At 47.5% G+C, this 16761-nt stretch overlaps 1 protein-coding gene across 2 annotated transcripts in view; it reads right to left on the bottom strand.

Moving 5' to 3' along the window:
- Positions 1-9577, bottom strand: part of Tert (telomerase reverse transcriptase) — a 24317-nt gene extending 14740 nt beyond the window's left edge. Inside the window, exons 1-5 of one of the 2 annotated variants that reach the window (XR_004115722.1) lie at positions 9222-9577; positions 7793-9119; positions 2368-2563; positions 914-1094; positions 88-267 (exon numbers count right to left, since the gene is read on the bottom strand). Coding sequence is in view for 1 of the 2 variants with exons in the window: in XM_031360250.1 (XP_031216110.1) it covers positions 88-267; positions 914-1094; positions 2368-2563; positions 7793-9119; positions 9222-9440 (2103 nt within the window). In the remaining variant the exon portion in view is untranslated. The remainder of the gene's footprint in view (positions 1-87; positions 268-913; positions 1095-2367; positions 2564-7792; positions 9120-9221) is intronic. The other variant, XM_031360250.1, reaches the window with a different exon arrangement.
- Positions 9578-16761: the final 7184 nt, after the last annotated feature.

Below are 16761 nucleotides of genomic sequence, written 5' to 3'. Positions count from 1 at the left end.
GTCACCCAGCATTGGCTATACTCCAAGGAGGTCTCTAGAGTCCAGACCATGAGAGCAAATGTGATAGACAGGAGTCTAAATGACCACCTTAACAAAGTACATCCTGGGTGTCTGGTCCCGAGCACGCACACGCAGCACGAAGGCCTGCCAGGTCCTGTAGATGTCATTCATACCCAGTACGGAAGCCCCCATAAGGTTAGGATGTTTGGTCCGCTCATAGTTGAGCACGCTGAACAGAGTCTTGAGATGCTGGCTGAAACACTGGGCCTGTGCCAGGGCCATAGAAGACACATTAGAAAGGGACCTGGCAGACTGTTCCCCGACCACCCCAATTACTCAGAACAGACTCCTAGAGCTCAGCCTCGAGCCAGAGTCTTAGAAGACCCATCTCACTAAGTCAATTGATTATACTTGAGGCCCTCATCCAATCTGCCTCAACCTGTTCTCAACCACCCTCAGGGGCACTGCCTTCTAGAAACATGCCCATTGGACTAGAGTCAGGTTCAGGGTCACCTTCACTCACAGAGGTCCTCCAGCTGAGGTGAGGCACCAAGAGCTTCACGTTGTCCTCTGGGGCATTACCAATGACCACACAGGCACTGATAGGGGTCAGAGCTGTTACTGGCATCTAGATATGGGGATGGTGGCAGCTGCCCCCTGGTTCCTTTGCCCCCTAGCATAGAGGCCATATAGTACCTACCTTACCTGGCAGGAGCCCTGAGGGATCTCCAGGGCTTGTGTCCCAAGCTCTCTGGTTCTTGGGACCATCTCCCATCTCTAAGACCTTTCCACATGCTGAATTTTTAGACTCAGGAACAACAACCCCCAACCCTAACCCCTAACCCTAACCCCAACCCCCTTACTTAAGTCAGAGTATAGACCCAACCATCAGTACAGGGCCAAGCCCAGTCACCTGCTTCTTTCTGCCAAAGGCTCTGGTGCCCATGCTATAACTCATGTTCACAATGGGCCGGAGACCATTGGGCTTGGGGATGAAGCGCAGCCTGCAGATGGGCATGGCTAGCCAGGTGTCTTGGTGATGCCTGACCTCTTCTTGTGACAGCTCCCGTAGCTGCACTCTCTCAAGGTGTTGCCTGTTACAGAGAGCACTGTGGAGTTATGACATGAGCATGCAAGTTCATGAGACACATCCCATCAGGGTGGTTGGGAACTTGGAGCACTTGACACCCGACCATGCTATGGGGCTACATCTAAGACCTTAACAACCCACACAAACCACACACCCCATAGAACTGTCTGGGCAGGGTACATGACACGTAGCCTGGGTTGGCACCTGAGACATCTGGCCCCATAGTCTGCCCTTGGTATCCCTTCTTGGGGGTCTCACTGGCCAGGACACTTTTGAAGCAATCAGCTGACTCTTAGGAATATCTTGGCTTAGACATGAGTATGAAAGTAAAAAGTGTCCCCTGCCTGCCCCCAGGAAGCCCTGCTTAAGGATCCATAAGCACAATGGGTGGGTGACGTGCAATACATAATTAAGGCTGGACCTCAAGAAAGCTAACATGGAGCTGAGTGGTGGTGGCGCACACTTTCAATCCCAGCACCCGGGAGGCAGAGGCAGGTGGATCTCTGTGAGTTTGAAGCCAGCCTGGTCTATGAAACTAGTTTCAGGACAGCCAGGACCACACAAAGAAACACTGTCTTGAAAAATAAAACAGCTGGGCGGTGGTGGCACACACCTTTAATCCCAGCACTTGGGAGGCAGAGGCAGGTGGATTTCTGAGTTCGAGGCCAGCCTGGTCTACAGAGTGAGTTCCAGGACAGCCAGGGCTACACAGAGAAACCCCGTCTTGAAAAACCTAAAAAAAAAAAAAAAAAAAAAAAAAAAAAAAAAAGAAAGAAAGAAAAAAGAAAAAGAAAAAGAAAACAAACAAAACAAAAGACAAACAAAAAAACAAAGTTAACATGGTAGTCTGCTCTCTGCAGGCCTTGCCTGGCTGCTCTTCTGCCCCTTCAGCTTGGCCTTTGTACCTTCTGCTGAGACAGCCAACTCCAGCTCAATCAGCACTCAATCAAACCTCAGCCACTCAGAGCCCTACCACTTCTCAAGGTGGACCCTTGTAGTTTCCCACTGAGGAGACACTTCCTTCAGGGGTAGACATGGGGTGGAATCCACCGGCTCTGCTCCTGTTTGATAAAAAGCTCTCCTGCTTTAGGGATATTCTAGACGGTACAGATCCAACTTATGATTTCACAAGCAAGAAAGCAGGGTCTCTAGTCCATGGCTACAGGGCGTCTAGGCCCTCAAGGTAAATGCACAGGCTAGCAGGTGCCACACACTGTGCGCCAGTGCTCTGTGTACTCAAACAGAAACACTGATATTTAAGAGATACTGTGTGATACCTGGCTCCAATGCTCTGCACCTTGCTCCACACACTCTTACGGTAGAAGAAGAGTCTGTTCTTCTGGAATGTGGTCTCTGTGATGTAAAAGAATGACCTAAGCAGCTGTACCACGTATGTGTCCATCAGCCAAAACAGGAACATAGCCAGGATCCTCTCCCTTAGACGGTGCTCTGCAGCAGGGACACAGTCCTTCCCTGAAAGTAGAAGATACTCAACATCCATAACTCACTTCAGACCCATGATGTCCAGCATGGAAGCCATGGGTCCCAAAATGAGCCCATTGGGTGTTACTCTGGACATTCTGGGCTCTAGTAAAATGTATTAATAAACTAGTTTAACCTTTGTGTGTATGCTTTCTTTAGGTTGTAAACTAAAGTTCCCTGACAGCCATGTCTGTGGTGGGGCTCCTGCAGGCCTACTGACTGCAGATGAAATGCTGCTGACTGACAGAGAGATGCTCTTGAGGCATCCTTCACCCACCAATAGCAGCCATTCACTACCAATCTCTGAATCTGACCTAGCACCATTGTGACTATCCAGGGATTCTTTTGGGCTAGACTAACTTAGCAAACCCTAGCTTCTGTTCTAAACCGAATTATATATTCAGTTAGGGGATAGGGACATGGTTTAGTTGGATTAAGTGCTTGCTGGAGGAGCATGAAAACCAAGTTCAATTGTCAGAACCCATGTTTTAAAAGCCAGGAGTGGTGACGTGTGCCTGTAATTCCAATACTGTGGAGGTAAATCAGTACCTCCAGCTGAATCAGTAAGCTCCGAGTGATTAAAGATGACACTGAGTGTCAACCTCAGACCTCCACACACATGTGCAGGCAATCCTCAGTGAGAGCTGGTGCTGTACTACTGGGTCACCAACTACACACACACACACACACACACACACACACACACACACACACACACACATTGCCACTGAGCAGTGTGGTTCAGAGATGTCTAGAACATGCACCATAACAGCTGTATAGATTCTGTGTATCTCCAGATACCACAGGGGTCTCTTTATCCAGGAAAAGGAGGGTTTACCAGCAGTGATAAATATGAAGGAAACTTGTGAAGGAGAAGGGGAATCCCAGAAAGAGGTACAAGCCAGAAGACAGAATGAACAAAAAAAGAAAGAAACAGGGCTGGAGGGCTGGCTCAGTAGTTAAGGGCACTGGCTGGAGGGCTGGCTCAGTAGTTAAGGGCACTGGCTGGAGGGCTGGCTCAGTGGTTAAGGGCACTGGCTAGAGGGCTGGCTCAGTAGTTAAGGGCACTGGCTGGAGGGCTGGCTCAGTGGTTAAGGGCACTGGCTGGAGGGCTGGCTCAGTGGTTAAGGGCACTGGCTGGAGGGCTGGCTCAGTAGTTAAGGGCACTGGCTGGAGGGCTGGCTCAGTGGTTAAGGGCACTGGCTAGAGGGCTGGCTCAGTAGTTAAGGGCACTGGCTGGAGGGCTGGCTCAGTGGTTAAGAACCAGGGCTGGAGGGCTGGCTCAGTGGTTAAGGGCACTGGCTGGAGGGCTGGCTCAGTGGTTAAGAACCAGGGCTAGAGGGCTGGCTCAGTGGTTAAGGGCACTGGCTGTTTTGCAGAGGTCCATGTGGTAGCTTACAACCTCCTGCAATTCTAGTTCCAGTTTGCTCAGCTCTAGTAGCAGGCCTGTCATGGTACACATACATACATTCAGGCAAAACATTCATCCACATAAAATGATCACTGAAAATAAGTCAATACATGGAGGAAATGGTGTGGAAGGTTAAAACTAAACAAGCAATGACCTTAAAAAACAAAAACAAAAACAAACAAACAAACAAAAAACACAAACCAAGAATGATATTAATTTGGCAGCAGAGAGGCTGAAGGCAGACCTAAATCAGCAGAGGGATAGGAGCTAGTGGAGAACTGATCAGAGTTCGAGTTAAGGCTCAGTTGACTGTTGACAGAGAGCAGTGCGCATAAGCTCTTACTGCTAGAAGGTAGAGAGAGAATGAAAACATATGCAGCAAGGAAATGCACCTTCCAGTTACTCAGAAGCAAGACACCGGGGCGCAGCAAGAGTTAAGAGCAAACCGGCTAAAGAAATGGCTCAGCTCTTCAGACACTGGCTGCCTTTACTCAGGGGACTGGGGTTCGAGTCCCAGCATCCACATGGCGGCTTTCAAGCCTCTGTAATGTAATGCCAGTACAGGGAGATCCTATGCTCTCTTCTGGCTTCTGTAGCTACCAAGCATGCAAGTGGTGCATAGGTATATACATGCAAACAAAACACATACGCATGAAACTAATGAAAGCAAACTGGAAATAACAGAAGCAGTGGACTCAGACATTCTTAGGAAGGGAGGGAGGGAGGAAAGGAAGGAGAGAGAGAAGCTAAGCTTCCTATCTAAGTGATAACTGTCAAACTGGCAGGACAATATATAAAAAACATTCACCTGCATGCTGTGAAAAGACACATCTAAATTCTAAGAATTCAGAAATCTTATTTTTTTTTAAATTTTTTTAATATTGAGTACACTGTAGTGGTCTTCAGACACACCAGAAGAGGGCATCGGATCCCATTTTACAGATAGTTGTGAGCCATCATGTGGTGGCTGGGAATTGAACTCAGGACCTCTGGTAAAACAGTCAATGCTCTTACCCACTGAGCCATCTCTCCAGCCCCAGATTTCAGAAATCTTAAAAGTAAAACTTAAAGAAAAAAAAAAAAAACATAGCAGGGAAACAACAAAACAAGCCAGGTTCAGTCGGTTTGAGTGGATGAGAACTGCAGGTTACACACCTTTAATCTCAGCTTCCCCTGAAGCTGAGATGAAGGAGGGTTGCAAATCTGAGGGTCTACAGAGTGAGTTCCAGGACAGCCAGAGCTATACAGAGAAACCCTGTCTCGAAAAAACAAAAACAAAACAGAACAAAACAAAAAACTAATATCCTGGTAATCAAAGATTCTCTAATCAGAAAGATAAAAATTCCAGCTGGGTGTGGTGGCTCATATCTTTAATGGAAGCTTTTGGGAGGCAGGGGCAGGCAGATCTCAGTGAGTTCAAGGTCAATCTCATCTACAAACAAGTCACAGGCCAGTTAGGGCTACATAGTAAAACCTTGTCAAAATCGCAGGATTCAGAAATACAGCAAACATTTCGGAAAACTGCCTGTGTAGAGGTGCACGTTTGCAGCACTTTCGAATAACTGGTATTACGCAGACTTCTACACAGAGTTCAGAATCAATTTCAAAGAAAAATTCAAAATATTTCACACATTTGGAAAAAAATATATCCCAAAAAACAAAATCCACTGATATTAAAATGGCCACATACGTACAGAAGCACTAGATGCAGCTAAGGCAGTATCCAGAAGGAACCGTGTAGCTAAATACCTATGATGTTGGGGTGGTGGTGGTACTTGTGGGGATCCAGAATGAACCTGAAGAGAAGCAATAAAATTCTAAAGAAAACTCTAACAGAGAGCATGCTTAAGTTTCCACAGACAAACTGAAGGTCAAAGGGGTTCTCGGAGCAGGAAAGAGACAGGTTCAAACAAGTGTGTGGAAAGGCAACCATAAAGCTGGGTGTAAACTGATAGGATCTGGCAACACTCTAAGCAGGAAGGAGCCTGCGATCTGTCTGAGGAGACAGGATTCTGAAGGGCTGCAGTATCTCCTTTCCTCCTGGGGGGTCTCTCAGTAACCCTGGGCAACGTGTGTGTAAGGGAGCCAGAAAGAATAAGTGCTCAGCAGGTGGGATGACTTGCTTTGGCCACACAGGCTCTGTGCTGCAGCCTGTGTGGAGAGTCAGGGATGTTCTGTTTGTTTCAAGATAAGGTTTCTGAGTGTAGCCCTGGTGGTATTAGAATTCACTCTGTAGACTAGGCTAGGCCCCAAACTCTTTAGAGATCCGCTTGCCTCTGCCACCAGAGTGCTAGGATTAAAGGTGTGCCCTATCACACCCAGGGCTGGTATGCTTTTTTTGTTTGTTTGTTTTCCAGACAGGGTTTCTCTGCATAGCAGAACCCTGGGTGGCCTGGATTCACTTTGTAAGTCAGGCTGTCCTTGAACTCAGAGATCCACCTGCCTCGGCTTCTGAGTGATGAGATTAAAGGTGTCTGCCACCATACTTTGCCAGATATGTACTTTTAAAAGCTTACTTCGGAGCTTCCCAGGACCATCCATGGTGGGAAACATGGCTCTACCATCTTTTCCCCATAATATCCTGGGAGTTTGGGAGAAGGGAGAGCAGGTAGGAAGTTTGGTCCCTTCCATACATGCACAGGTTGTAACAGGAGTGCTGGCTGTGGACCAACCTCAACATTAAACCCAGAAAACCAGGCAAGGAGGGCACAGGAGTCCAGGCTCTGCAGCCTCCCAAGTAACACAACCAGTCCCCTTTTATGCACCAGTTCCTTCTCACACCTAAGATGGGACGGGGAATCTTCACTATAGCATACAGTCTTTTTATTTATCTCTCCTACCCTTTGTGGACCCAGCAGCTGCAACATTATAGCTTAAGCACACATCTGCACACTGGGAGAGACAGAAGAACCTTTGAAACTCGGGTGCCCCACTTCCCATAAGGACAATGGGTTCCTGTGTTAGTCTGCTATTGTTATCAGTGAGGCACAGTTCCACAGGGGGATTATGGATAACCTGAAGTAGTAGTGAGACCAGCTGACTTCTTACACCCTTCAAACTGGCAGTCTAGGAGACCAGGCCTAAGAACTGAGCAAATAAATTACTAAAAAGAAAAAAAAAAAAAAAAAAAAAAAAAAAAAAAAAAGCAAAACAGGCTTTAGGTAGCTAGTCAGAAACTATCCTGCCACTCATTAGGAGCTGCCCAGCTACCTAGCGTGAAGCAAGGACAATGGGTCAGCAAGTTTCCAGAACTCCCCAGTAACAGTTTCCAGCTCCCCACCCCTGTGCCCCAGTAATGGAATGCCCCTAGAGATGGAGTAAGATAAAGGTCACCTACCCCAGAGTCACCTTTAAATCTAGCCTGCGAGCACACTTGGTTGTCTCACCTTGGAATGAGAGTACCCCTGCATGCTCGATTTCTGCAGAATGAAATGCTCCTTGCTTCTGCATACTGTTTGGTTCTGGGGTATCATTCTTTGGCGAACAACTGACCCTTACATTAGCTCTCACTAGCGCTTCCGGACTCTCAGTGGTACACTGTGCCAGAACCCCTATCCACTATGCTCCCTATCTGCTTATCTCTTTACCACAATGTCCCCAGCACTGAGAACCTGCCCAGAGCTTGGACAAGAATCTTAGTTTATGCAAGGTGAGCTGGAGGGAGGCTGGAGTCAGAGACTATCAGATGGAACTTGTCCAGCCATTGAGTGCATAAAGCCACCACACCACTGGGGCCCTGGGTTACTGCCACCCATTGTCTCCCTCTTCTGGGCCCCTAGTGCATTCAGCTGGAGACCAGCCATGCTCACCTGGGCTGCTGCGGAGCCAGTGGCAATCTTCTACTTTCATCTTCCACATCAGTTCCTGCAGAGACAGCTTGGCATACTTCCCCAAGGAGATGAACTTCTTTACGTTCTTAAAGAAACGGCGCTCGTTGTGCCTGGTACCCCAGAGACCAGCAGGCACCACCTTTCGGAGACAGGCCCGAAGAAAACCATATACCTGCCAGGGACTGCTGTGTAGGCGGAGCAAATCTATGAGGTGTTCTGGGCTGGTGTTCAAGGCATCTGTCGTCAACTGTGGGTTTGCTGTTCGAAACCTGCAATGTGACCTGAGGAGTCTGACATACTGGCACTCCGCATGGTTCACAAGTAGCTGTTGGAATAGGGGCCGCATCTGCCAGTATCGACGTGGCAGGCGGTGCGTCTTGCAGAGTGGTCCTGATGGCCTAGGCACCGAGCCCAGAAAGATGATCTCCACCAGTCTCCTGGCCCCAGTCAAGCTAGGCTGGAGGTTGTTGAGTAGGAAGGAGGGGTTAAGCCCCTCGTGGCCACCTCCCCTGGAGTAGAGGAAATGTCTGGTCTCAGTAAATGGCCTGAGCTGAAAGGCATTTTGGGGGGGTGGTGACAGCAGGGATGTGGAGCTGAGCTTGTGTTTACAGCACACCGACCCAGAGAGACTCAAGTTAGATGCCTTTCCTTTAGAAGACAATTTTTTCTCTGCAGTAGGTACCTTGGGGGACTCAGCAGGACTTGGCACCCATGTTTTGCCTGATGGGGTTGGTGCCACCTGCCTGTTGGGTCTCTCCTCCACTCTCAGAGCAGGATCGAATCTGGCCTTCTTAGCTGAAGGCACACTTGGACTGGTAGGACTCAGATGCCTCTTCGTACCTTGTAATGGTAAGGCCAAGGGTTTCGTTGCTTCCTGGTGACTACTGTTTTTGACCTGGTGTGCGGACCCAAGGTTAGTGACATTCCTGCCCACGGGTTGAGTGGGCCTGTAACTAGGGGACACAGAGGGCCAGGTATCCGTGGTGGCACAAATTTGGTACAGGGGTGGCCCACACACCTGGTAGGCACAGCTAGGGGGCACCAGAAGGTAAAGAGCACAGTGCGCCAGCAGGTAGACCAGCAGGTCGTCACCCACTCGGCTCAGCATGAGCATCCATGAACGACTGATGCGCAGCGTCTCAGTAACGGTGTTGGGCAAGTAGCTACGCACGCTAGTAGTGAAGGCTATGGGAGGCCCACCTCTGGCCCCATTAAGCAGTGCAAAGCCAAAAGCCAGCACGTTCCTCTCGTTGCGTTCGCAGAGTCTCTGCACGACCCTGGCCACCAGCTCTTTCAGGGATGACACCTGGTAAGGAGAAGAGGGTCTTGACACGTGAGCTAGATGCGCTGTCCCGCGTCCTCCCGGTTTTCCGCCCCCGACCCATGGCGATCCCACCTGGAGGCCCACCTGGTGGAAGGAAAGCTCAGCAGGTGGAGGCTGTGAGCCCCAGGGCAGGCACACTAGGCATTGGGCAACCAACGTGCGGTAGACCTTCGGGTCCCCGGGTTGTACCAGCCGCCTGCCCTCAGGCCCCAGGCGCCGCACAAAGGTTGCCAGCGGCCACACCTCCCGGTATCGGCTGCGCAGCAGAGAGCGCACCGCCGGGCAACGAGGAGCGCGGGTCATTGTGCTCAAGGTCGGGATGGGCCTCCCACGTGCGGGAACCAAGATGCAGGAGCGTGCTTAGAAAACAGTCAGGATCCCGGATATCGAGGAGACCACCATGGAAAAAGAAGAGGCGGGGAACGGAGGAAGGGGCGGGATTCAGGCGGACCAAGCGTGGTAGCGGAAGGGGCGGGGTCGCAGCTATCGTACTTTTCCGTAGATGGTCTTGGGGACTACTGGCCCGGTGTGTTCCCCAGCCAGGTTCAGTGGTTTGCGGAAGTGTAGGAGTAACGAAGGGGGGCGCAGTCTTGCAGGGTTTCCCTCTACAGAATGCTTCTCGGGCTCCCTTTTCGCCCCGAGCTGGGGACCCAGTCTAGTCTAGGCCCAGGTGGCAAGCAATGAAGTCTATCCTTGATGTATTGAAGGTTAGATAGGCGTAGGAATCTAAGGCTTTGTTTGCCTGATCCTGAGCTGACCGTTCCTGCCTGCTGTGGTCGACACAGTGAGATGGGGTGGTGGCAATCGTAGTTCTTCCCAACCAGGCTTCATCATCACAGGCGGAATTCTATTTTACAGGTTAACGCTTTATTGTGGTGCTATCCTACGCTCAGATCCCAAATATGTTCCGTAAACACCCACCACCAAAGGAAGGGGATTAGGTAAAGCCTTGTGTTAGCTATTTTTCACTGTTCCAGCGGCCTTCACCTCAGGGTCCAGAGCATCATCTCAACTCGCGCACCCATAGCAAGGCCAGGGCCTTTGGGTGAGGGCGCTTGAGTGTGTACACAGCCAAAGCGGCGACCTAGACCTTAGGATGGCAGCCCTTCTAGGCTGGCAGCAGTACTTGCACTGCACGGGTGAGGCAGGGGTGGGGTCAGGGTGGGGATTGTTGTTGTTGGGACATATGTGGTGACACGACCCTAAGCTACGACCCTAGTTAGAGAAGGGCTGTTGAATTTTGAATCTCTGGGAAATAGGGAATCTGTGATCTCCACAGTAGCTGAATTTGGCAAACACTGAAATGCTAACAAATATAACCTTTGGTGCCTTCAGCTTTCTGAGGAAATTGCTTCTATCCACCTACCTAGCATTTGAACAGGCGCTCTTTCGTATTTACTCCCTTATAGGAGGTCTGCCGCCTTGTAAATGCTCAGGATTACAGGAGCTATTTTAGAAGTCCGTTTAGTGGGCATCAGTCTTTTCGAGGGGTGTGTTTGAGATGTGCTTAGTTCTGCTACTTAGGAGATATGGGCCTGACCTGAGAAATTTATGCCAACAATGAACCTACCTTAGTGTAGTCCCCCAAAGAAACCAGCATAGAAAACAGTCTCAAAAATAAGAATATAGCTGGCCATGATGGTGTACACCTGTAATCCCGACTCTTGGGAGGCAGAGGCAGGATGAGAAGGCATTCAAAACCAGGTCAGCTACATGCTGAGATTAAGTTCACTTGGGCAAAGTGAGACCCTGCCTCAAAAAAGCAAAGAAGAGGAGGGGAGAGGGTAGCACTTGCTGACTACACGTGAGACCCTGGGTTCAAGCATCAGAATCAAATAAAAACAGACTAGAAGAAACTGAAGCGGAAAATGAGTAGAAGTTGTCCACCAGCAATGATGAGGCCAGTAAAAGGGGGCCTTCCTTAAAGGCCTGCTTTAGAAAGCTGTTCTTAGAGACAGGCCAGGTAGAGTCTCTTTTGGGAGGGGCTGCACTCCAGGAGCTATCCTGGAGACAGACAGTGGTAGAGGAAGGAGGTAGAGGAGAGGACCAGGAAGCAGTGTCTGTGTAGGAAATCCTCGGGGGCCTGTCACGCTTCAGTCTGCTACCCCAACATGCTGGCAGCATGTGACTCCCACTGGATTCTCCCCCATCCAGAACCAGGGGAAGGCTCTGGATGGTGCTGCTGGAGCGTCCCATGGTTGGAGATCACTGGAATTGGTTTACTTCTTCGTGGTCAAGATGGAAACACTGAGACAGTAATTCTCATTTACATAGTTTGTCACTGACACAGCAATTTCGTACTCACTACTTCATCAACATGAAGCAGCTCAGGAAGCATGTGAGTGAATGCCACCCTGCACTTTTATAGGTCCCAAGGCTGGTGACTCCCTGAATTCCCAAACAACGCCTAAGGAGTATGTACTAGTTCTGGGCTTAGGAGTCCTGGCACTGACCAACTTGGCCTCTCCTTAGATAGGTTACCTTGTCCTGTTCTCTCAGTGCCCCTCCCTCACAACTGCCACCTTAATCTATGCTGATACCAGTCCCATCTCTGTTTGCTTCATTTTGCACATTAAACCATCTATGAAAACCAATAAAAAGTACTTAAGGCACAAAAATCTCTTTGAATGTCATTATTTAATCCTCATGGCTTGGCAAACAGAGCTCAGTTCCTTTTTTACATCTTTGGATTTTTGAGCCCTAGGAAGTTATTTGATGAGATATAAGAAAACAGTAAGATAAAATCATCCACTTGGGTCTTGGAAAGGTTGTATTTGCTTATGGCATTAAGTTTCTTAATTGTCCCCTTTGTAAGCACAGGGATGGCCAGCCTCTGTGGTCCTTTCTTGGAAGATGGGGTATCTGTGAAACCCTTGGAGAGATGTTTCTTCCAAGTTGGGCAAATCATCAGATCCAATGTGAGCTGGTTGTGATCATGAGTAGCAAGGGAAGGAAGAGAGGTGTAAGATGGAGCCAGTGGCTTCTGACTGGCTTTTCAGTTCTTAAAGAAGGTGCATGATCCCCTCCTTTTTTTTTCCTTCGAGACAGGGTTTCTCTGTATAGCCCTGGCTGTCTTGGAACTCACTCTGTAGACCAGGCTGGCCTTGAACTCATAAATCCCCTGCCTCTGCCTCCCAAGCGCCAGGACTAAAGGTGTGCACCACCACTGCCTGACTACGTGCATGAATTATTAATGTATTACTTACCAAAGAAAAAATACACAATGAAAAAGAAATGCCTAAACTCAGACAGGAAGAGAAGACAGACTTTTCACCCTAGACTTAAGGGACTCGTGATGATGGGACTGCTGAGGGACATCCATGGAAAGCCATGGCCAGCAGGCCACCCTCCTATTCATATGCCTAGGAAAGCTAGGCTTTCAGGAGTGGAGTGAGGCAAATGCTTACTTACTGGGGACAGGCCTCAGAGTTAAGATGTGCTAGATTTCTGACACTGAGGCACTTCTGAAGTAAGAACCATCTCTGGGCTTTTCTTCCTTGTGAGGTTTTCATAGCAGATTCAATGTTTCAAAGGACAAGTGGTACCAAGTCTGAGGTCAAAGTATTTATGTTTTGCTTAAACTGACAGATGGACTGGTACAAAGCCACCCACAATACACTCCTGTCATTTCCAAATGTGCAGAACCTGGTGGTCTGGTATCTCTCCTTCACCCACCCACTTGGTGTTATAGCAGTTTCTTTGGTTTTTTTAAGACCAGCTTTGGAGGTCCTGGCTCTCAGTGTGGGTTTTCTGTTGTTTCTTTGAATTCTACTCTGATTTCATTATATCCCACTTACTTCAAGATTCATTTCCTTTTCCTTTTTTAGTCTAAGAGAGAGACACCTTGGTCATTTAAACCATTTTCAGTTTCTGAAGTATAATAGACACAGTAAGTTTTCCTATTACCAGACTGCCATAATCTCAGCTTAGCAGACAGGTATAAATTTTGGTATTTTGCTTTCAATTCAGGTGAAAATATTTTCTGCATTCCCTCTTTTAAGAGATAGGATCTACTGTAGCCCAAGATGGCCTCAAATTTATGGTGACCCTCTTGCCTTAGCCTCTCAAGTAGTGTGATAACAAGTACATGTCACCATGCTTTCTTTTTTGATCCATGGGTTATTTAGAAGTGTTATATTTAATTGTCTTACTGCCAGGGATGTGGTCTTTAGACCCATGAGTTCTTTAGAAATCTATTTTGCTAGTGTTTGTGGGGGTAGGGCCTGTGAATGTTAACTTTGCTTTTGCCTGTTTGCTTTTTTTGAAACAAAGTCTCATGCAGCCCAAACAGGCTTTAACCTTACATACAGATGAGGTTAGCCTTGAATTCCTGATCCTGTTTTTCAAAGGCTGGGGTTATAGTTATGTGTGACTTGGGTTGAGTACTTATTGTTCTATGATGGCTTAATGGAAATATATGGGTTTGGTTTAGAAATTTTAGGATTTGTAGTATGTACCTTTTAAACTATCCCAGTGTACCTTTGATTTGCACTGTGTGAGCTTAAGTCATATGCGACTTGAGCTTCATTTGCAAAATGCTAGAAGATGCTTTGGTCATCACTGGACCACATATGTGATAGTAGTCTTATGGGACGACACTGCCTAGTGATACTGCAGCCTACTTAGTTTGTACAGTACACTGCACAAGGACACATTCTCAGACCCTGTCTCTGCCATTGTAACTCATGATTCTATGAGAATCTAGCAATTGGGATGTTATTGCTGCCTTTTCTGCTAGTGTAGACATAATTTCCAAATGTTATGAACCTTAACGCATTGTTTATTTAGCTTAATGTGGTTGCCAATTAAAATGATTTAAGTAGCTGGGCGGAGGTGGTGCACGCCTTTAACCCCAGCGCTTGGGAGGCAGAGGCAGGAGGATTTCTGAGTTGGAGGCCAGCCTGGTCTACAGAGTGAGTTCCAGGACAGCCAGGGCTATACAGAGAAAACCTGTCTCGAAAACCAAAAAAAAAAAAAAAAAAAAAAAAAAAAAAAAAAAAGAAGATTTAAGTAACATGAAAGTACATTTTGTAATGTCCCCATATGAGCACTCCCCACTCTCTGAATTCCTATCAATGTGTCCCCCTTAGCCACTCCTGCTACTGTTTTGTGTGGATGAACTTTGTGAAACCCTTTTAGGATCTGAACTGCATTTATACTGGGTAGCAAACTCTAAGTTAGCAGAATGCATTCATTGCAGTGGTTTAGGTCTTCTCTAGTTGTTCCCACAAGACAGCCTCAGCTTCGTTTTCTCTGGGCTTTATGTGCCACACATCTTGGTTTAGGCTGTTTTAAGATTTTTCTCTGTGGCTGCATCTCAGCAGTTTGATGAGTACCATGATGACTTGGAGTTGCTTTATTCTCCCTCAGAGTTCTCTGGATCAACACCTCTTCCTGTTTTCTTTTTTTTGTTTGTTTTTTGTTTTTTTGTTTTTTGAGACAGAGTTTCTCTGTATATTCCTGGCTGTCCTGGAACTCACTCTGTAGACCAGGCTGGCCTCGAACTCAGAAATCCACCTGCCTCTGCCTCCCAAGTGCTGGGATTAAAGGGGTGTGCCACCACCGCCCGGCTTCCTGGTTTTCATCATGTTTGAGGTTTTCCCAAACGTTATTTGTTCAGTAACCCCTCTGTTTTCTCTTCTTCAGAGTGTCAATTCAGCTCTATCTGGTTTGCTGGAAGCCTGGCTCCACTGATTGCTGTTTTGTTTCTGTTTTCAGATGGGAGTCTATGTTTCATAGGCTAGCCTAGAACTCCTGAGCCCACGTGATCCTGCCTCAACTTCCTGAGTGTCACTACTTCAGGTGTGTATCATACCCAACAATAATAGCACTACAAACATACACTTATGGGAAAAACAGAAAAATAAAACAAGCATCTCAGGGGCCATCCAAATTATCAAGGATGGCACAAAAAGGCACCCATGTGGTCAGTCCCAGTGAAGTCTGAACTAGACCTCTTTACCATAGCCCCCTTTCTATGAAAATGTCAACACAATCCTTTTAGAAAACTTGCACTCTTGCACTACAGAGCTGAGCACACATTAGCAGTCTGCTGTTACTCCTCAGTCCACAAATGAAAGATACATGGACAAACTCTTTATCTCACCACAGTCCAAGTGGGAACTTTTTTGAGTCTGTCTTCAAGGGTCAGTTTGGCTTGTGCATGCCTATGGGTAGGTGTGGGGGTGAGACACTATCACAAGATTCTTTTTATCAAAGGGAGCAAGAGGGCAAGAAGAAAGGATAAGGGTGGGCCAATGGGTCATATGCCATGAAATGTAAGTTACAGCTTGAGAAACTGAAAAGGTAAGAAGATTCCCTAGAGCTTCCATGCCCAGACCTGTCCCTCCTTAGAGTTGATCTATGGAGACCCTTTATGTAGCATCCCAGGGTCGTTCCATAGTTGTGTCTCTTAGAGGTTACCATGCTGAAGCAGCTGCTGGAGTCAGGGCTGTCTCTCATTGTTCCTTTGGGAAGGAGAATGTTCTAATACTGATGTGTAGAGACCTCTATTCCCTCAGTGCTTAGATTTGGATATGCTATCACAGGCACAGGTGTAGGCAGTTGCACTGCCTCCACACTCTGGCTACCCATCCTTATACACCCTAAGCAAATCCCACTGCTTTTGAGTTGTGCTCTGCCTGTGAGCCTGGGCCAAGATGCTCCTGTGAGGACCTGCAATTCAGCCTCAAGCCTACCTCCTACCCCAGGACCCAGGTGTAATGAACCTCTGAATGCCATGTGCCTTGCACAACTGTATTGGGGGTACCTTTAAAGATCTTTGGGGATGTGTCACCCACTATACATATCTGAGACTGCATATCTGCATTAGCATTTTAATTGGTAATACTAAAGGGACTATCTGAAACCAATGTTTGTCTTTTGAATCACTGAATCAGGTTGATACTGAGACTTGGATTTCAGTTACTATCCCAGAATCTTATCTCCTCCAGGAAAGTACAGATAACGGTGAATGTGTCCCACTTAGAGCAGCCTTCCAGGTGACCAACTCTCAAAGAAGAGCCTGGCACCAGGAGGAAGAATGCTATAGAGGAGCAAAAGAAACCATGATGCCAAGGTTCATGTTACCAGATCATACTTCCAACTGTTCCCAACACATTCTCTTGCCTTTGGAAGCACTTCTTTGCAGTCTACTCCTCTCCACAGCATTTCTCCTAAAAATATGACCATCTTGAATGCTGGCATCTATGACCAGCCATTAAATAACAACATGACCTCCTAAGACATTTGTGGCTCCATAGCTGGGAAATACACTGGGCATTTGCTCCTTTCTTTTTTTCTTTCCTTTTCCTTTCCCCTTTCCTTCCTTCCTTTTTAAAAGATTTATTTTATCTATATGAGTACACTGTCGCTGTCTTCAGACATATCAGAAGAGGGCATCTGATCTTATTACAGATGGTTGTAAGCCACCATGTGGTTCCTGGGAATTAAACTCAGGACCTCTGGAAGAGCAGTCAGTGCTCTTAACTGCTGAGCCATCTCTCCAGCCCCCATTTGCTCCTTACAATACAGAAACAAACCTATCTTTTGCATTGACCTCTGAGAAAGGTTTAGTGTATAACATCCGCAATATTTTCTATATTATCAGAGATTAAGAAAAATG

This window comes from Mastomys coucha, unplaced genomic scaffold (assembly GCF_008632895.1).
Source record: "Mastomys coucha isolate ucsf_1 unplaced genomic scaffold, UCSF_Mcou_1 pScaffold8, whole genome shotgun sequence".
Taxonomy (NCBI): domain Eukaryota; kingdom Metazoa; phylum Chordata; class Mammalia; order Rodentia; family Muridae; genus Mastomys; species Mastomys coucha.
This window is presented reverse-complemented; position numbering and strand designations above follow the sequence as displayed.